The sequence below is a fragment of the Nyctibius grandis genome, chromosome 5, assembly GCF_013368605.1.
Source record: "Nyctibius grandis isolate bNycGra1 chromosome 5, bNycGra1.pri, whole genome shotgun sequence".
NCBI classification, from domain to species: domain Eukaryota; kingdom Metazoa; phylum Chordata; class Aves; order Nyctibiiformes; family Nyctibiidae; genus Nyctibius; species Nyctibius grandis.
The window spans coordinates 71,231,118-71,252,348 of NC_090662.1; the positions used below are offsets into that span (position 1 = coordinate 71,231,118).

A 21,231-nucleotide genomic window follows, 5' to 3' on the forward strand; every position below is an offset into this window, starting at 1 on the left:
CGTCTTGTTCCCAAGTCAGTCAGTGCCTTAGTGACATGACTGGGACCAGATCTCCAGGAGCTGATTGCAAACCCAGTGTTACCCCGACAGCATCCCTTCTCGTAGGGCATGCTACTTCCCAAGGATAGCGCTGCAAGGGTCTTGTGCAGTACTTCATGGCTGGGGACACTTTTGCTATCTTGTCTTTCATGTATCTTTAACTCCTGATGGGGTGAATAGGGCAGAATTTGATGTATTTGCCGTAAAGAGAAATATTGAGAGGAGATGTACAGTAGGACTGGAGAAGTTTACAAAATCTAGTGGCTGTGACTCAACAGAGCATGTGGCCTGTACTGCTTGCCTGATAGCCAAAATAAAATACTTTTTGCTCTTCAGTGTGTGGGGTTGAGGAATGGGGTTGTGGGGGTGTTCTGTCTTCACTGGGATCATTGCGTAGAGCTCAGTATGACAGTCACCAGAATAGCAGACCAAACGGCAGATTCATTAAAGCCTGTGTCCTCCCAGCTCCTGAGAATAACATATGGAAACAGAGATGGGCCAAGGAGGTGCTGGGAGAGGAGGCGCGAGTGAACCGTTTAGTCTTTGTTGAAAAGGTCAAGTCGTGAACTTTCACATCTCTTTAAAGTAGTTAATCAGTGGGATGACCTAAACGTGTGCTTACAGGAATGTTTCTTTCTTTTTTTCCCTCCTTCTCTGAAGGTCCCAAGGAAAGAAGGAGGAAGCTGTAATCTTACTGCGGGACTCCATTAAGTACGGCCCAGAGTTCGCAGATGCTTACTCAAGCCTGGCCTCCCTGCTAGCCGAACAGGTAACGGGCATCGCTCAAGCTCTCGTGCCTTCTGCACGTGTGTGCGCACTGCTGCCACAGCCGCAACACCTCCTGCTCATCCCAATGGAGCACCCTTGCCTTGCACACACGCGGTGGCAGGCGTGGGTCCATGGCTGTCTGCAGAGAGCTCTCGGGCTGATTCAGAGGTGACTTTTTCAGGATAGGAGGCAACTCATTTGCAATGAGTAATTACACCCACATGATGTGTCTCTGAATTAAACCACTGTTGAAGTTGTGAGTAAATACCCTCTCTGCAGCTCCCCACATCTATGGCAAAGTCGTAATCCATCGCACCTTGAATGTTATGACAGCAGAATAGGTGAGCACTTCCCCCTCAGACACAAATGCCTATGTAGATAACCTTGAGATTTCATGATAAATCACTCCAAAGCTAGGAAATGTCAGAAACCAGGTGGCCTCTGCAGCCCAAATTCTGCTCCTTGCATGCATGGATCAGAATACGGTCCTTAATTACCATGGCAGATGATCACGTACAGGGAATGTATTCAGCATTCTCCTGGAGGAACTGGGTGCTCATGGCTTAGATGGGCGTACGGTTTGCTGGGTAAAAAACTGGCTGGATGGCCAGGCCCAAAGCGTTGTGGTGAATGGAGTTAAATCCAGCTGGCGGCTGGTCACAAGTGGTGCTCCCCAGGGCTCAGTGTTGGGCCCAGTTCTGTTATTCGATATCTTTATCAATGATCTGGACGAGGGGATCAAAGCACCCTCAGTAAGTTCAAAGATGACACCAACTTGTGCGGGAGTGTTGATCTGCTGGAGGGTAGGAAGGCTCTGCAGAGGGACCTTGACAGGTTGGATCAATGGGCCGAGGCCAATTGTATGAGGTTCAACAAGGCCAAGTGTCGGATCCTGCACTTGGATCACAACAACCCCATGCACCGCTACAGGCTTGGGGAAGAGTGGCTGAAAAGCTGCCTGGCGGAAAAGGACCTGGGTGGGGGTGTTGGTCGATGGGCAGATGAATATGAGCCAGCAGTGTGCCCAGGTGTCCAAGAAGGCAAATAGTGGGGCCAGCAGGACTAGGGGAGTGATTGTCCTCCTGTACTCATCACTGGTGAGGCCGCACCTCGAATACTGTGTTCAGTTTTGGGCCCTTCACTACAAGAAAGACATTGCGGTGCTGGAGCAAGTCCAAAGAAGGGCAACGAAGCTGGTGAAGGGTCTAGAGCACAAGTCTTATGAGGAGCGGCTGAGGGAACTGGGGTTGTTTAGCCTGGAGAAAAGGAGGCTGAGGGGAGACCCTATTGCTGTCTACAACTACCTCAAAGGAGGTTGTAGCAAGGAGGGTGTCGGTCTCTTCTCCCAAATGACAAATGATAGGATGAGAGAAAATGGCCTCAAGTTGCACCAGGGGAGGTTTAGATTGGATATCAGGAAAAATTTCTTCATGGAAAGGGTTATCAAACAGGCTGCCCAGGGAAGTGGTGGAGTCACCATCCCTGGAGGTATTTAAAAGACAAGTAGATGTGGTGCTTAGGGACATGGTTTAGTGGTGGGCTTGGCAGTGCTAGGTTAATGGTTGGACTTGATGATCTTAAAGGTTGTTTCCAACCAAAACGATTCCATGATTCTATAAGGCTAACTAGCTTTGTGTTGCTCTTACTGAGCAGCTGTTCGATATTTTGTTTAACCTCATTGTTCAATATGTGCCCCCAGGCCTTATTTACTGCACATGGCCCAGGCTGCGCTCTGGAGGCGGGATTACTCATTTCCTCTCCGGCTTGTTCCCCGTGCTCATTACTCGGGGCTTTCCCTACTCTCTGTAGTTAGGTAATTTATTTCTACAAGGTCCCTGTGAGATGAAATATTGTCCACACGGAGGAAAAGGGAAGTTGAGGCACAAAATGCTAGAGTTCAGAAGAAGCCATGAAGCGTGGGTGCCCATGTCGAGACCACCAAGCCCTGCTTTTCTCCACGTCTGCAGCAGCAGATGAGGGATGTTGTGCTTCAGGCATTGCTCCCACAGACTGTGTCCACAACCAGTGGCCCCAGTATGGGGCTGTGGGTGTGCATGACGAGGTCCTCATAACTGCACAGCTCCAGCACACCTCCACAAACCTTTTGAAAACAGATTTTTTTCTCCCCTGAGTTTCAGATCTAACTGTTCCGTAGCATGGAGTGCTAAAGCTTTCTTAAAAGGTTGCCAAATGCAAATACAGACAAAGCAGAAGAGTATCGTCTTTCAGTGTTTTCAATTAATCTGGTTAGTGAAATCTCTCTGTAAGGGAAATGGATAAATTTCAGTAAAACTAGAAGCAGAGGTCTTGTTTTGGTTTAGGCTTCTTTAATGATGTAGGCACTGCAAAACTTGCCTATGATATATGTGGATTACTGAAAAATGTGCTATTTTATTTTCCCTTTTAAGTGACTTTCGCATATTTGAATATTATCAATATCAGCTGCAGGGACCTAGAAATATAGGGTATGAATCAAAAGAAGAGGATCGTTGAATGGGAACTGTGTTTTGAATAAGCCTGTCAATGAAGAGTCTCCTGTAAGTATAGGAAATGAGTCTGCCGCAGTAATACCTGGTTTTAATATTAATTGAAATTATTAATTAGAACCATCGATTGTAAGGTCAACAGAGCAATAAAACCATTAGAGAGTCCCAAGACCTTCTGCCCAAAGCAAATGCGATTAGTAAGTCCAGTAATAATTCATCTGCTCTTACGTATAGATTGTTCATCCTCTTGTGACTTGAGTAAGTGGTAGGGAAAAAAGATAGGTAGTACAGTTTGCTTAAAAAATAGCAATTTCCTGCAGGCTTTTAACACCTTCTCCCACAGCAGATGACTACCTGATTGTGCAGCTCCTGCCTTGCACGCCCATCCTAGTGATCGCAGTAGGGGCTGTCCTACAAATATGTGCTGCTGCCTGTGGCTGTGGGCTACAGAATCACACCCTAATGCTGGATGCTTCCTGGAGGGGTACAGGCAGAAGTTTTGGCATCTTCAGCCCAAAGGATGATGATAAGACCCTGTTTTTCCGTTTTTGGTTTTCCTCTTTGTCCAAGCAATAGTGTCCAAAATGGCTAAAACTTACAAATGTGTTTTTCTGTCTGCTTGTGGCCCAGAGTCTGTCTGACAGCTGTAGAGGTATCTGTGGTACCAGGCAGGATGCAGCAGGCTGCATGGACAGCATCACTGTGGAGCTTTTTGGAAGAGAGCACAAACTGGTTCCTTCTCGCTGGGATGTGATAGAAAGGGGCCGAAGTGCCGTAAGTGGCACATTAAAATAACTCGCATGAGGTGATGGTGCCCATGACAAACTGCTGCTCCTCCAGCTTTGCACTAAGGCTAAGAAGGGGTGAAACGGGTGGACGCAGCTCAGTGACATGGTGCTGGAATTGCCTTGGTCAGTCTTGCGCAGTGTGTTCCCCCTGTCTTAAAGGTGATGAATCCAAAATAGCGCTTATGGGTCCTTTCCTTCTACAGCTGTAAAAAAAAAAATGCTCCGAAGAGGAATGTCTCACACGCCAGGGAAATAGCCTGTAACTCAATGTAATTGCCTCCTTCTCTCCCTGATAGTAGATTCTGAAGCCAAAGCTGATGTGGAAAACTCCACCACCACATTGTATAAAAGTTTGGCTTGTTTGTGCCTTTTGTAAATGCTTGCCCTTCTCACTGCTCTTTCTGCTTGGTATCGTAACTTGATTGCAATGTATTGTTGTTTTCCTTGTTTTCCATGATCACTGCAGTGGTGCTAGTATCAGAAGTCAAACATTTTGTTCGCTGTTTTCACACTTCTGTAACAGTGGTTCCCCAGGATTTACTCCTGCACTTGAACAGCACCTTCTTCCCAGCTCTTGCATTTCATCAGCCATCTTGTGCTACTTGATGGCTCTTTTCAGGCCCTAGTTTCTGGATGTGGGGGGTGTGTGTGTAATAATATCAGCCTACACTAAGAAAAAGAAACTTTTTAACCCACTTAGCTGCAGAGGAGAGCCTACTCAGACATAACCAGACTGAAAAACTGAGCCACAAAAAAAACCCAGACTTAAAAACCCTGGAGTTCAACTGAGACATCCTCACATGCATAATTTTTTTAATATCATAAAAATCTCATACATTTTTTAAGCCAATTTTCTGAATTTTGTGAGGTTGATGAATGTTTCATGAAGGTCTGGGAGTGGCATTATTAAGTGTTAATGAGAATCAAGCCTTGATGAACTTACAGCATTTCTCCCAAGAAGAGGAGAGGCTGGGAGGGAGAAAGCTCTGGCACAAAAAGCTGGTCCCACCTTTCCCAATTTCTGACTGTGCTTAATGCAAACACTTTGTTAGAGAAATCACAGACTCTGTGCTGAGCCTGAGGCATGCAGGGTCAGGATGTTAGGTGCCAAAAAAGCAATGCAACCGTGATAAAAATGCTAAAAGTTCTCAGTGTTAGTGAGTGTGAATGTTTTGATATGGGACACTGCTAATCCAGTTTAACACAGCCCTTCCATGCTTTAAAGATCAGGTTTATGATCAGTAAATAAAACGAAGAAAACTGACATACGTGCACAAAAAGCCACATTCCTTGGCTGAAAATTAAAATCAGGGGACAAGAAATTAATACAGAAAGCTTTGAAAATATGCTTGTTTATGTCTCAGTGACACAGATGCTTTTCATAAAATTGTTCTTCATTTTAGTCAACTCTGACGATTGCTACATTTTTCCTGACCCGGCAGGATAAAGATATATCCAAATATATCCAAAATTTCCAAACTTAAGCACTTTTTAAAAATGTGTTTCTGTGTTTTATCACACACTGTCTTTTCTGCTGGCTGACCTTTATCATGTAAATGTGAAAGCACTTAACCATGGCAAACCATGTGCTTTCATCAAGTCATACTCTTCCAATGTGATTAATTCCACCTCTCCAGATATGAAATGGGAGGTGAGAAAGAAGTCCACACATTTAAGCAGCAACAGAGCAAAAGCTGCCGTCCGGTACAGCCTTTAAATCCAGAGAAAGCCCCAGAGACTCCGGGATTTGTGGGACTGAGGAGAGGAGAGTCCATAGCTGGGAATGGACCGACCTCTTATTTCAATGTGGATTCAGCTCCCAAGCAGGAGGTCTGCTTTTGTGGCTCCAGGCCTTCCTCGGTGTAGACCTGGGTGGCTGATTTCACTTGGGAGCATCATCAGGAGGCTGTGGAGTTCGTCACTGTAGGGCTGTGCAGCTCCATGGAAGGGGAAGAACTGAAAAAGGCATCTTTGGTGCTGGAGGCTTGCCTGACCCCCCTCTGCACCGTGCTTTTCTCCCCTGTTCATGGCCTCCTTCCATAAATACACCCAACAGCAAAGCTCTGAGGTTGGGTGGGGAGGAAGATTGTGATAACCCATGCTAGTGAGCATGCAGGCAATGGGCATGCACTGGCTGGCTGGAGGGAAATGGAAACCTTATTAATTGCTATTTAATCCAAACGAGAGACCTTATTTTCATTTCAGGACCGGACTTCCTGTAGCTCAGGCTAGACTACAGCCCAGGTAGTGGGATACTTTCCGTAGGCAGGGTGTTCCCAAAGGAAATATTTGTATTTTCCAGAAATGCTCAGTACCAACAAACCTTCTTGAAATCTATGCAAAATGTAAGGGCTCAGCGTATCTGGGAATCAGCGTGGTGACACATCCCGTCAATCCCAGCGAGCTACGTCTCGCACGTTGACAACGCCTGGTTTTAATCTGAATCTGTCAGATTTTCCCCGCTCTTTCATTGCCCTACAGCTTCCTTCGTCCCCCTGCGTGAGCTCCTGTCCCCCAGCCATCACACACACCAAGCTTTTGTTACTTGTATTTTCCCTGCTGCTTAGGGAACGAACAGCAGAGCTCCAGAGGGGAAAAGTTAGCCAGTGAGATGCTTGTTAAATGAATAAATTAAATTATATCAGTTCCCAGATGACAGATATTTCTCAACAGAACCAACATGACCGCTGTCGCTGTGTGTTTCCTGGCTGGGTGCATGCCCAGCTGGGGCTCATTGATGTTGCACAGGAGCCACCTTTTCCAGCTGTTATTTTTGTTTCACAGGTAGCTCCAATTGCAAATGTATGGGAGAAAGCTGTCTGAATTGCTCTGGGGTGCCAGAGGGCAGCTATATCGCATCCATGCCATGGGGTAAAATTTTGGCCTCCTAGAAGGTGGGGTGGGCTGGCGGCCCGAGCTCCCCGTGCAGTGAGGGAGTTGTCACAAAACGCAGGTCTGCAGCAAATGGTGCTGACACCCTTTCTGCCACAGCCAAGAAGTCTCCTTCTCTTTTAAGGAACGGCTTAAGGAAGCGGAGGAGGTCTATAAGGCTGGCATAGAGAATTGTCCAGAGAGCTCCGATCTGCATAACAACTACGGTGTTTTCTTGGTTGATACCGGTAAGTGAGAAGGAGCAAGGGATTTTTCCTCTCTGCCTTATTTGATTTATTTTATTCATCAGTACACATCTAAAAGGGCATCAAAAGCTTCCAAAGTGATAGATGTGCCTCCACTGTAGCTTGGAAATAAATATCCCCATGCTGTTGAGATGGCACAGTGTACTGAAATTTGTAATCAGTGCAGGCACTGTGCGGCAGTGGCATTCAGCCTGGCTGTTTCCTACAGTGTTTCTCACCATCTTCGCATAGGCAGTTGTCCTCTTCGATTTGAGCTGGGCAGCACCCTGACAATACTGCTCTTTCTCCAGGAAAGCATGGCCGCATCAAACCAAATCCCAGGTACACAAGTAGATCATTATGGTCTTTGGAGCACTTGCAGCTCTACTTGGTGACAAAGCAGCCCTTTGACTGTAAAGGTTGAGTGCCACCGCTGTAAAAATAAACACGGCTTTTAAACCACAATTGTCTGTGAAAACAAAACCTAAGATACTGTGGGGTGAACTGATTTTTCAGGAGCTCTGTAATGACATCCAAAGCCTCTATTTTCTGGGCTTGTGGTTCCCATCCAGCTTTCCTGGACTCAGGCACTGTCTGGCATCCACATAACAACAACAAAAAAATGCCGCTGTAATTGTCACCTTCTATTGACAGCTTTATTAGCAAGGTCAAGTTTGACAAACAACTTGTGGAAACCAAACTACTGTCTCACTCCAGTCCCTCCAGAACAGAGATGAGACTCCATGATGAAGTATTACAGGCTTAGAGTGTGTAGTTGCCGCCCATTCTGCCCCTTTCACACTGCACCCAGCTCCAATGGTGCTTGGGAAGAAAGAATGATGGTGTCCATCAGTCTGCAGCTGGCTGTCCTCCCTCTGAGTTGACGCTCAGCTGTTGCTCTTCTGTACTACCAGTGTGAAATAAATACAAAGCCAAAATGACTATTCATAATCAAAAAAAGCATCATGGCATTAGCGACAGAGGTCAAGATTCTGAATTTGTGCCCTGGCAAAATTCAAGCTAGCAAATAATAAAAATTCCTCAGCAATTTCACTCTGATGTTGTACTCATCTTTGCTTCCCAACCGAGATAAACTGCCCTGTTCCTGCCAAATATTGTTGTTCCAACGCAGTGCACTTTCTATTTTTTGCACTTGTGTATTCTGCCGAAGTCAAACCTGACTTTTCCTGGTTTACTCCCACACTTCCCTACGCACAAACAACAGGAAGAAACCTACTGACTTTAGATACTTAAGGCATGATGTGTAAATAACCCTCCTGAAGACATGACAAGGTATGAAGGAAGTGGCTGGCAGTGAGCCGGTCACAGACTGCGCTCTTCCCCGGTGGGCATGGGGAGATGCTGCCAAGCACCACGCCAATTAACTTGCAGGATTTTGTGCAACAAGCCTCAAGCAAGTGTCAGCTCTGGGGAGCCATAACTCTAGACAGCTCTGCAGTGGTCGTAGACACTCAATGTGTCTTCCCTGGCGATGTGCATTACCCCTGGGTGTTGAGCAGGGGAGACACCGGCTGACTTAGGGACTGAGGTGCGTGCCCAGCTGCTTCCCAGGATGCTTTGTAGGTAATGATTTTCAAAAGCATCATCTCGGTGGTGGGAGAAGACTGCTGCTACTGCTGGATGTTTTAAAATAGTCCTACCCTGAAACCTATGTTGTTGGCCTTGGATGAGTCTTAAGTGCTTCTAAATCTCCCCACAGAAGTCCCTCCTCTCTCCTGTAAAGGAAGCGCCAAGAAGTGTCAATGTTACTTTTATGTTGCATAGATAGTCTCAGGAAAACCAAACTAGATCTGAAAAGCTATGAAAATAAAATTCCCATGGCAGCATATGTTCTGCCCCAATACACTCAGGCTGTTCTCAATCTCTGCTTTCCATCTAGAAATAGAATTAAATACATTGTGAAGTGATTTGGCTTAAAAAATGCCAATACTCAAGACCTTTGGTGGACAAAGCTCCATGAGTATCAGTTTTCATCAGGAGATTATCTGGTCTAGAGTGTGCAAACCGATTAAACGAGCACTGGGGTTAAAAATACGATATTCACATTGCTGAAATGCTGGAACTTTATACTGTGCCCCATTAATTTATTTAGTAGGTAGTCAGCAGGCCCTGCCTGAGGAAAGCACTGCAAGATCCTTCTTGAGGAAAGCCGTTATTTAGCTAAATAAAAATATACTATTAGAAATAGAACTGTAGGCTTTTGGGCTAGTGGTCTGGCACCTTTCTTCCTGCATGGCGGTGTGTTTTGTTGTGGTGCTCGGTGACGTCAGGGACTGCGGCACCTTGCACCATAGACATTTTCGCACAGCGAGGCAGTGCCACCCAATGGCTCCTCTGTGACACAGGGACGGTGCCTACATGCTCCAAAATAGGCATCTGGGCACCTCTGGGCTGGGATTTATTGTCCTGAGGTGGGAATTAGCTGGTTACTGGCAGCTACTCCCAGTCCTGTTGAGCAAAGCACAGAGGCTGAGCAGGGCCGACGCAACAGAACCAGAGGGAATAGTCTCTGTTTGAAAAGAGCTGAAACTATTTGCAGCTCTGGTGGGGTTGTGGGGAATACTGAGTGGCTTGTTCTCTGTGTCTCTGTTGCCCTTGTCTCCAGTGGGCCAGGGTGGAAGGATGCTTTACCAGGAAATGGGACACATGCCCCAGCCCCCTCTCTGGGGTGGGCTCTGTCCTTAGCACAGGGAGTGCATCCCGCCTGCAGCATGATCGGAGGGTGCTTTCAGTCAGGAGTCGTCTTCTGGTGGCTGTACCCTCGACTTGCAAAGACCACCCCTAGCAAATCTATTTCTCAGGATCATCTCTGAATATTGGAGCCTCAATCTTAGTTTGGGCAGCAATTTTCCTTACACTTAATCTCGAAAGGCTGAGGCAGGATTTCTTTCTCAAAATGGTTCCTACGCATAGAGCAATAGATGAAAGAAAACTGAGAGCATTGCTGTGTGCTGAATTTGCAACAGGATTTTTCTGATGCACCAGTTTAGTAGCTGTTTTCCTCTGCAGGGGCTCCAGAGCGAGCTGTGTCCCACTACAGGCAAGCCATCCACATGAGCCCCGCTCACCATGTGGCCATGGTGAACCTGGGCAGGCTTCACCGCTCCCTGGGGCAGAACAAAGAAGCTGAAGCATGGTACAAGCGGTAAGGATTTGGGATGGGAGACAGAGGTTTTCCTCCTACCCCTGTATGGCTTGTCTCTGCTAAAGAGGCTCTGATACATGAATATGTCAGTCCATGTTCAGGTTTTCCTACGTTCCTTCATCCATTTGAAACCAGAATTACCTTTGTTTATTTGGCTATTTTGGGGGAGTGCTTGGAGAGGCAGCATGGACTCAGGCAGTGTTCACTTCCCTGGACTGTTCCCAGGCCCCCAAGATGGACACACTGCTGCTTTTGGCTGGGGGATGCTCTAATGATAAAGTTGGAGGTTTCTCAGTGGCGTGAGCAGGTTGTTAGCATGACTGCCACCCTGCTCAAAGCTGGTCTGTGGGTGCGCACCAGTAACAGCCATAACTGCTGCACAGCCCAGCACCAAATTCTTGGCACCATCAGGAACTCCGGCCCTTCCCAGCAATGTGCTAGTAGGCAGGCTCTGACTCCCAGTATGCAGCAGGGTGGACAGGGATTTTTTTTTGCCTCCTTTTAGTCATCCAGATTTGTGCTCGCACTCTCCACGTTCTGCCACCATCAGCCATCCCCACCCCTGCTGCATGCTCATGTGCACTTTGGAGATGGCCCTCTCCCCTTCTTTGGTGGCCAGAGGGATTGCTGCTGTGCACATGCTCATCCCTCCCTGGGACCTTAAATTTGTGCTCCCCAGGGTGGGATGAGCAGGGTGCAGAGCTTCGCTGCTCCATCCCGACACAAGCCATACCCAGCTCTTCCGCTTTGATCCCCACACCACCTGGAAGCATCTCTTTTTCCCAAATTCCAGGGCACTGAAGGTATCCCGGAAGGCTGAAATCCTGTCCCCGCTGGGAGCTCTGTATTACAACACGGGGCGGTATGAAGAAGCGTTGCAGGTTTACAGAGAAGCGGCGTCACTGCAGCCTTCGAACAAAGAGATCCGACTGGCGCTGGTGAGTGTGGGGTGAGTTTGGCCAGGGCAGGGACACAAAAGCGGAGCAGGATGGCTGTGTTAGTGTGAATGTTGCCCAAGGCTCAGAGATTGGTTCTACCTCTTGCCGGCCATCCAGCAACCATCTCTCCCATCCTCCTTGTTTCCTCCTCACCCTTCCTGACCTCAGACCATTGTCTCAGACACTGCCTTTCCAGCTGAGCGGCACTTGGCATAGAGAAAAATCTGACCTGCCCCTTACTTGCTCGGAAGGGTCAGTCCTTCTGACTTTCCTTGAGGTGCCTCTTGATAGCACCAGGAGGAGAAGCAGGAGCCCAGCACCAGCCACTGGGTGCAGCATCATGTGTTAAAGAAGGCTGAGCTTTTTAAGATCATAACCCTTTATAATGTGGCTCCATAGGCTCAGGTTTTAGCAATGATGGGGCGGACGAAAGAAGCCGAAAAGATGACGAACCATATACTCAGCGAGGATGCGAAGTGTCTGGAGTGCTACCGCCTTCTGTCAGCCATCTACAGCAAGCAGGAGCACTATGCCAAGGTACCATGGCTGTGGGGTACCCTTGTCCTGAGGGCTCACACACAGAGCTCAGGTTGAATTGTACACTCCATCTGTCCAGAGACATGTCACATGACTTAGCACACATTCAGTAGATTTATTTTTTCACTAAAACCTTCTGTTTATCTAGGTACTGGGACTGAAGCTAAGCAGTGTGGTTTTTTACCACTTACTGCTCCTGCTGCTGTCAGTCCCACTGCCCATCAGCCACAGGCATCTAAAAAAATCATTTCCACATGTGTTAACGGTGTGGGGCAAACAAGGGAAAGAGGAAGATGACTCTTATGCTGGGAGGCCTTAGTGGTGAGGAGAGCATGAGAAGGGGAAAGGTGCAGAATACAATAACATTATGTCCTCTTCCTTTTCACAGGCACTTGAAGCTATAGAAAAAGCTCTTCAGCTAAAACCAAAGGATCCAAAAGTTATATCAGAGCTCTTTTTCACTAAAGGAAACCAGCTAAGAGAACAGAATCTCCTTGACAAGGCTTTCGAGGTATGACTGCTCTAAGCTCTATGGATAGTTTTATAGGTTAAAAGATAGAGTTAGCTCATTGCATCTAATACTCCCTGCATGCACCTGGCTGTTGGCCTTGAGAGCTCAGCAGCTCACCAGTGGTACAGCTAAAGCTATGGGGCAGCTAACTTTGCCAGACTTAGTTGCAAGTTTTTTTTTTCCTCATGCCTGTGTGCTCAAGAGCTCTCTGCTCTTGAGAGGTTAAGTACAGTCATGGTGGGATTACAGGGGAGCCTAAGCCTTTGTTCATTGACCAGACCCTTGGTCCATCCAGCCCCTCTTTCTGGTGATGGCCAACTCCAGGTGGCTCAGCTGGAAGCTTGGGGACCTGTGAGAGACCACCAAGTTGTTATATCTCACCTCATTACCTAATAGCTGAAAGATTGGCTTATCCTGTGGAACAGGAGGCTTGATAGCTTAGAAATTACGTTAGCGTTAAATAATAGCACAGAATATTACTGGGACAGTTATGAATATTCTCAATATCCCTAGAGATGTCTAATCCTGATTTGAATCCTTTCCTGTTGTGACACCATAAAAATGGTGCTGTTTGACAGAGTCCAGAAGGTCCTTGTTGCTGCTTCTCCCATGCACAGTGGCAGAAGCCGTGGGGAGGGATAGCACTGCCCTGCTATCCGAGGATCCTTGTGAAACCTCCATGCAAGTGGCTGTACTGTAGTCTGCTGCCAGCTCCAAATTAAAGCATTGAAGATAAGGAGCATCACAGCCCACACATGGCTGATGGTTGGCAGGCACCTGCCCAAGGAAATGACCCTGATGTACAGGAGACCCCAGTGGTGCAGGGTGGCAGGGAGAGGGTCGCAGGGGTTGGTGTGGCTCCTCATATGGTGCTGTGGGCAGGGAAAACCTCCAAGATGAGCTCAGCGGTGAAGCAGTGTGTTATGTTGCCTCTGCTGTAAAGAAACTGAAATTCAGTTTGTGCATTGTATGTGAGAAGAATTTGAAATGACACTTTAAAAGGATTCAGAAGGAGAGGAAACTTCGTTTCTCTTTCCCCTCCAGCACTGGTTTTGTTTGAAGAGTCAGACTCTTAACCTAAAAATGTTTCATATTTATACAGAGCTATAAACGAGCTGTGGAGCTCAACCCAGACCAAGCACAGGCCTGGATGAATATGGGAGGCATTGAGCACATCAAGGTATGACAATTTTGCTTTTCCTTAAGCTGCCAAGTGCAGAGACTACTAGTCAGGACAGAAAGCTAAATTTGTTTCAGACTGCCAAGAGCTGCATGTTTGTGCATGGTGAGTGTCCCTGACATATTTTATCCAAAAAGGAGGAAAGGCTGTCCACCCCAACTAGAATTTCCCAACCAGGTTGCTTGGGAATATGTATCCTGTAATGTGAATCTCGTATTTTAAGAGGGCAGGCTGCAGGGAACAACCTGCCCATCCCTAAAGTTTTCTTGCTTCAGTTGTTGACCTACCTTAGAAAAATGTCACCCTGAGTTGACTTTTAAGATTCCTCTCTACCTAATTAATTTAATAAAGATGTCTAACGCAGAATACTGGCATGAAATTATGGAAATAGCCCGCCCTGTGGTTGCTTATCTTTTTGAATACCTTAGCATATCATTATGATTTGGGTCTTAAGGAGTCACACTGTGCGATATCCTCAAGCTATCCTGTCTCTGAGTAAAATTAACTCTTCTGGTACAATGTAACAGAAAAATGTAAATCTACTTCTTGCCATGTGTGTTTGATCAAATTTAGGCTAACAGCACTCAGTGATCATTTCATAATGAAGAGGTATTCCTGTTACTGAACAATATCAAGTTTTATAAACTCCTTTTCCTTTGTATTACGGTCTTCACCATTCCCAAGGAATGAACTTTCTATGTCAGGGAATGCGAATGAGATCTGTCACTCATTTTCTTTGTAGGGGAGCTATGTCACTGCCCGTGGCTACTATGAGAAAGCCTTACAGCTGGTTCCAAACAGCAAGTTGCTGAAGGAGAATCTGGCCAAACTGGATCGCTTGGAGAAACGGTTTCAGGAAGTCCAGGAGAAAGACCAAACATAGCATTCAGTCACCAGTGGAAAGAAACTCATGCCACTTGGAGAAGAGTATGGTTGAAGCCTATTGCTCAAAGTGATGCTGAAGGAACTTTGATAGGACTCAGAATTACGGAAGGCAAATTTTGAATGCATGCTTATGTTTGACCAAAGTTACAGGAGACACTCAGCTCCTGTGGGAAATGCTGGAGATTGAACGAAAACCTTCCTTTAATCAAGATTTATGTTTAGGCTGAACCCATTTTAATCACACCAGGAGTGTGGGTGGGACATGTACCTTCAATATCTTGGTTATCACTGGGGAAACCATGTAGACAAAGCACTCATCCATTGCAGCAGGGGTGAAGTAGCATCGCCTGTTTCTCAACACAGGCTCACCTCGTCCATGTAAAGTACCACTGGTGAGCTTCATTGCAAGTGCTGCCGGGTCCTTCTGAGCCAGGAAGATGGTCACAATGGTCATATAAAAAGGTTTCAACGGGTTAATGCTGAGGAGACAGTGGCCGCTTTTACAGCTCTAAATGTGGCTTGAAAATTCTTGTAAAGAAAGGGAAAATGGTATCTGAATATCACCCTAGAAGGATGATTCTACAAGTAGGACAAATGATCCTTTGAGGGAAAACCTCACCTGAATGTTTTACTCATAAGATAGCAGTAATTCAGGTTCATGATGCCAGTATTGTCAAATATCATATGGCTTTACCCTTTGCCCTCACCCTACAGGCCCAATAATTACTACTCTGAAAAAAATGGAAGCATCCAAAGGCAATGGGAAGCTCTAGGATTGTTTATCCTCCTGTCCAGTCCCCAGTAAAAAAAAAACAAAACAATCTGATCAATATAGGAGGTAAAGTAAAGCCACAGAGAGATGAGGAAAGATTTCCTAGCCTGGAAAGCTACTAAGGAGGCTTTTTTTATGGGTGTGCAGGGACAAAGCCCATTTATCATGGTGATAATGCTGACAAAACACTTTGTCAAAGTGTTCTCACCCCCTCCCCTCAAAGATACAGAAAATGACCTATAGCTGATCAGTCATAAATCTATATTTTTATGTATTGAAGTGGGAAAACAAATTCTCTTCAGAATTGGGGCTTTTATTTTTGAGCTTTATTTATTTAACTTATAGTAATCAAATAATTAATATATATTCTCTGTTCTATACAAATTGGGCAGTATCCTTCACAGCTGGCCACATGGCTGGGCGTTGTGACTTGTATTGTCTGAAGTTAGAAAAATGCAGTATCACCAAGACGTGCTTGAATAACTCCCCATAATGATGTTTCTAAAGCAAATGGCTGCAGAGCACAGTGGACCGTACTGTCATTGCAGTAACAGCACTTCTGCTGCTTCCACCAGGGTTTGTAGCAATTCACAGAGAGTGTTAGTGGGATCATGCTTGGTACCACTGCCTTTGGGTTTAGGCGTCAGGGTAGGTCATCAGTTTGTTCCTCTTGCAGCAGGAAACTGCCGTAAAAGTTGATATATTTGAGCTTGATTGTGGCCAGTCCCTGCAGAAGAGCAGCCCAGCGTTTGGCATTATTAGTAAAGGGCAGGTCACATTAGGTATGAGATGCCTTGATACACATCTGTCAGGAAAAGCCTGTGTAGCAGTGACCCACGTGGCACCTGGGTTTAGTTGGTGCTGGCAATGGCACCTCGGCAAGCTCCAAATTCGCTCAGCCTGATGGGACAGCTGTGCACTGGTGGCTCTGCTGGCTTAATTTAAAAAGCTCAGTGTCTAGCCACTACTGGTGGTCAAATTACTGACAGATTATTAACATGAATCCAAATGCATGAGCTCAGAGGGAGTCCAGACTGGTGCAGATGTGTGCCCTTCCAAGGCTTGTGGACCTCCTAGAGCCATGGCTCTGTGCCCACCAAGATGAGGCTGGACTTGGGAAGTCCTGGTCCCCGCTGGCCAAGAAGACTGGCCAGTGCCTACAGCTGGGCAGAGGTGAGAGGGAGAGACCACTGCAGGGGAGAAGGTGGTGACACATTTCTGGGCTCTCTTCCTTCAAACCAGCTTCCCAAGGGAGAAGCTAGGACCAAAATAAGCTAGTCTTTTGCTGGTGAATTTTCCCTTCTCCCCCCAGCCCAAGCACCTTACTTTGCTTTCCAGGGCTGAGGGCCAGTTTGAGGTCCTGGGGCTGGGTCAGCAGCCCTTGTCTTTTCACACAACTTTTATGGCCGTGGACTTGCTGATCTGACGTTTCTGCAGATCCCCAGTGCAGGCGCTCCTCTGGATGCCATGCATGGAGTAGCTTTGCACAGCCCTGGCACTGCCAGGATGGCTGGGAGGAGATGGGGTCACACCAGCAGAGTCCCATGGGATGGGGAGACCAAAGCTTTAAATGGCCTGTGAGAGCAGTTGGTTCCCCACCATGCATTGCAAAGTTGTAGATGGTTCATTACTGGGGTATTCAGAGGTACCTGGACCGTGAAGCTTTCTGCCTCTCCCCAAGGTGAGCCTGCATTCAAGGCAACTTTACCGAAGCCCGTGTGCCCAGGCTGGCTGGCTGCCTGTGGTACTGCTGTGTGGCAGCGAGTTTTGGGGCTGGCAGAGTGGTGTTTGGTGCAGCCCCCGACAGTGGTGCCATGCAAAGCCCCCCGTGGAGGAGGCATCTGCAGAGTGCTCTGACAGCAAGCCGAGGCGTGGGGGATAGGGGTGGGGGGAGATCCGTCTCATTTAAAAATGTGTATCAGCTATAAACTTTCCTTCATAAAGATATACTAAATAAATACTATATATTCTACAAGCCCCACAGCAGTGTGGCTTTAAATTGTGGCCAATGAAACATATTTTTTCAAATATAGAAGAAGTTGTATTTTTTATAGCAATGCTTTGTGAAGACTTGATTTTGTGTTTTTAACTTCCGCTTAAATCTTAGTTTGTCTTTCCTGAGAGACCTGGTAGAAATGATTGTCTTGTTCTTGTCCTAGAACCTGATCAAGGCCATCCTGACCTCCTAACACCAGTGCACGTGTAAAAGTATAATATAGCTTTGGGTGCCTCCCTCCCAGATGCTGGAGAAGGATTACCATTTTTGCAATACGGTCTTACTTGCAGAATAACATAGAAAGGTGAGACCATCCTCCCGGTGAGGGAGGCGGTTTGGTTGGAAGGCATGGCCTAAGTTCAGCCACTCGCCTGAATTAGGCAGGTAACGCATCCACATAGTTTAATCCCAGTTGAACTGGATTACATTTATATGCTGAAAGGCCAACTCTCCACATTTTGGAGCTGTGTTTTTGGTAGTTATGGACAGAGGAGGGCTCGGTAATGAACCCCGCTTTCCTGAACCAGAGCTTTATACCCCATCTATGCAGGATGCTGGTCTGCAAACTGGCAGCGTATTTGGAGAACGATTCAGACCATGAGCTACCAAAGTAGTTAAACCCGTGCGAAGTTTTGAGCTGAATCCTTGTTTCATTGGTGTCCACGCTGAAACGCTGTGTTTATTCAGGACATTAATCTTGTGAAAGGTTTATTGCAAGCGAAGAAGAATGGAGTATGATATGAAATGGGCTACCTCCACCAAAATGGAATGCTATTGTGGAAGATAAATCGAGCTACTTACCTTGTGATAAACTGGATATTATCCTAATTAATCATAGGAAATGTCTCCTCCTTCTAGCATTGCACAGCTTCTAAAATAATGAGTTATAAATACATTGTTTTCTGCCAGTTCCAGTGCTCAGCATGGTTAGCAGAGATTACAAATTAATAACTGGCTGAAGCTCTACCTAGTGGGGGAGAGTTTGCTCTCTCTGCACGTTGCATTGGCTAAACCTCAGTGCTCGCCAGTATTAAAGTGGAGAATTAACGGAAAGCTGGTTAGACAAGACTCTCGTGTACTCACTGTGCATTTTAATCCTAAATGAAAAACATCATAATTGTGTTGCTTTTTCCTTCACCGTGAACAATAGTTTCAGCTGATGGATTTTGTTTTATTTTATTGCTTATTTCAAGTCCAGCATTCTTTGTTTCCATTCCTTTTCCATCCCCTAGGATAAATGATGCATTGGGGTGCATTTTCTCTCTCTCATAGACTCCTTGTACTAGATTTTCCTACAAATGTGCAGGCAACTTGTTTTGGCCAAACCGTAAGTGAATGCAGCAGTGCAAATGGCCTTCATTCCAGAGATCTCGACGAGGATGGGGGTGTGTGCATGCATGCACATAGGAGGAAGAAGTCTAAGTCAAAAAAATCCAAAATAAAGAGCCTAACCTTCAGGGGAGGCTGGACATCCCTAGAATTATCTAAAACCCATGAAAGCTTCTCAACAGTTATACAAACCAGGCCAGATATGGTGTACAATATTTGTTGAGAGAAGATAATTATCTTTCTAATTTTAATAATTAGGCAATTTAGAATGTAGTTTTATGATCTTTGCCCCACTTATCCTCCAGCTCTGTGAAACAGTTGGTATATGCTTAAGTGTCCTCAATCTGTATGTGATTAAGTTGACCAAGTGCGCAATTTCTCTCTTTCATATATGCAATTATGCACAATCTTTGGAAAAAATTAGCCCTTAGAGGGTTTTTTTTTACCCCCAACCTTCAGTCTCTTGCAGCAATTTCAAAATGCATCATTTTGCTTTCATGTACATTTAAACCCAGTGGCCAAAAAAAAAAAAAGAAAAAGGAAAAAAAAAGCGCTTGGCATTCACTAGTGTTTCAGTGTGGCAAAGTTGCTTCAGGTAAATCTCGATAACTTTGTGCAGAAGTTCATTGCCATGTTTGTACTGACTTGGTGAAAATTTTTTCTTCTGGAAAATACCCCTCGTGGTATCCTCTGTAAAAGTTACAGCTTCTACAACTGTGTTGCTGTAGAAATCTCTGCCTGAAGTGGATGTCATGCTGCGTGTTCCTCTCATGTGGGAGTTGTTTGCATTGCCTGTTGTTCATATGGTTCTTATTTCTGGATCTAATTTTTTTTAATCAGTTGTGCATATTTAAAAAAAAAAACAACATGAAAACAGCCCGTGGATTAGAAATCTTTAAAAAATAAATTCACACTTAGCAGCAGCTGGATATATGTCAGTGGTACAGGAGTTTGCAAAGTCTTTGCTTTTTTCACTGTGGGATTTATGGCTAGATTTCACGTAAAGGAGTTATGCTCGAAGTCTTTGCAAAAGAAAATGTATATAAATGTCTATTTTGTATAAAAAGTAAGAAAAGTAAGTGCCATGTCTGGTTTTGTTCTCTTGGCTATGGGGTCAGTCTGTTCCTTAGGACCAACCATGAGCAAGTTCTTCCGGAGGTGAAAGGGCCAAAGTTTCTTACTCCACTTGACTTACATTTTACTGCCCAAGGAGTCCCAGCTTTTGGTCATGTAGGAGTTACTGTGCAACACATGTATTTGAGTCTGGCTGTATAAAAGTATTGGAGCAGGCATTTTTTGGAGCCTGAGCAAGAGAAAGGATGAGGGCTGGTGCTTATATGGTCTTGATGATTGGACATGTTGTACTGACACAAGCTCTTCATGTCAGGCTTTATACATCTGTCAGGAATGTGTCAAGTCTACTGAGTGCAAAGAGAAAAACAGAACTGAAAAAGAAACTCATTTTGTTCTAATTCCCTTCTTCCTGGCAGACATTCCCAGATGCTCCTGTGTGGTCCCAGGGCTTGGGTTCACTTGGGATCGTGATGATGATAAACACCTCCTTTGAGAATGGACCTGAAAGAATCAAAAGCCCTGAACACAAGCCATAGTGTTTCCTGCCATCTTGGTGTGTGTAAAACCCTCTGTAGCATGAAGAGGAATTGCACGCTCACTTTGAAGTCAGCCCGTACACCCTGAAGTTCTTCCAGATCCCAACAGTGCAGAGTTTCTTAATGGAGCTTGCTACCCAATGCCCCCCTGCCCAGGTCCTTGTTTGTACTGATGGAGAAATAAGGTGTATGGCCAGGTCATAGCGTGGATCCTGCCCTGCAGAGCATGGGGTCTTGCCTCCCTCCATTGCCTGCAGATAGAGTTGGCCTTTGGCATTGTTATTATCACAGGAGAGGGGCCTTCCTGCTGCCAGCTGGCCAACAGGGCAGGCAGTGCCCATGGGGACAGGCAGTGGCACAGCAAGTGGGGACAGGCTTGGCAGCACTTGCCTCCTCCAGGCCGTGCAGCCCCTGGGCTGCTCAGCAGCTCCTGAGGTGGGCTGGAGATGTCTGCTCTGCTGTTGGTGATGCCAGGGTCCCATGTGCATAGAAGCACCGCAGCACCCAGAGGACTCTGTAGAGCCTGGCCCCAAAGAAAAGGCAGTGCCGTGCTTTAGTTGCTCTTGCAGTATGCGGATAGCAGCTCTCCCTGTAAAAAAAGGTCAAATAATTCTCCTCCTTATGGCAGCTACTTAAACCTCTCTGTAAACCCCAGGTATTGCTTCACAGATGAAAAGCTGCTATAGGTGTCCAGCTCTCTTGGTGCCCTCTGGGACAGAAGAGGCAAATACACCACCATGCCTTATGAACACAGTCCTCCCAGCTGGCCTAGGTGAGAAGTCTGACCAAAGGGCCGGACTCCCCTTAGCCTGTGCTAACCCTCCTCTGCAAGCAATGAATGAGATTTGTTTCAAACCCCAAGGGCTGAGACAGCTCAGGGCTGGTAGCGATGGTGAGGGGGGATGTTAGCTCCTGCTGCTGTTCCTGTGCAAAGTGGGCAGCAAACTACAACCAGGAGAGCCCAGGGAGCTGGTGACCCCCAGCAAGACCTAGCTGGAGAGCATCCAAACCCACCTGATTTACATCCCTGCAGCCTCACCTGCCAAAACTGATTGGCCCCCTCATCTATTAAAGGGGCTCGTTAGGTGGGATGGAAGAGGGCTGTTTCTC

The 21,231-nt window shown here is 46.3% G+C and overlaps 1 protein-coding gene across 1 annotated transcript in view; it reads left to right on the forward strand.

Moving 5' to 3' along the window:
- The window catches only part of TMTC1 (transmembrane O-mannosyltransferase targeting cadherins 1), a 157,116-nt gene extending 137,526 nt beyond the window's left edge, over positions 1-19,590 (forward strand). The window contains 8 exon segments of the mRNA XM_068400608.1: positions 700-808; positions 7,098-7,200; positions 10,228-10,363; positions 11,157-11,301; positions 11,701-11,838; positions 12,227-12,349; positions 13,452-13,529; positions 14,272-19,590. Of these exon segments, the coding sequence (XP_068256709.1) occupies positions 700-808; positions 7,098-7,200; positions 10,228-10,363; positions 11,157-11,301; positions 11,701-11,838; positions 12,227-12,349; positions 13,452-13,529; positions 14,272-14,412 (973 nt within the window). The 3' untranslated portion in view covers positions 14,413-19,590.
- Positions 19,591-21,231: the final 1,641 nt, after the last annotated feature.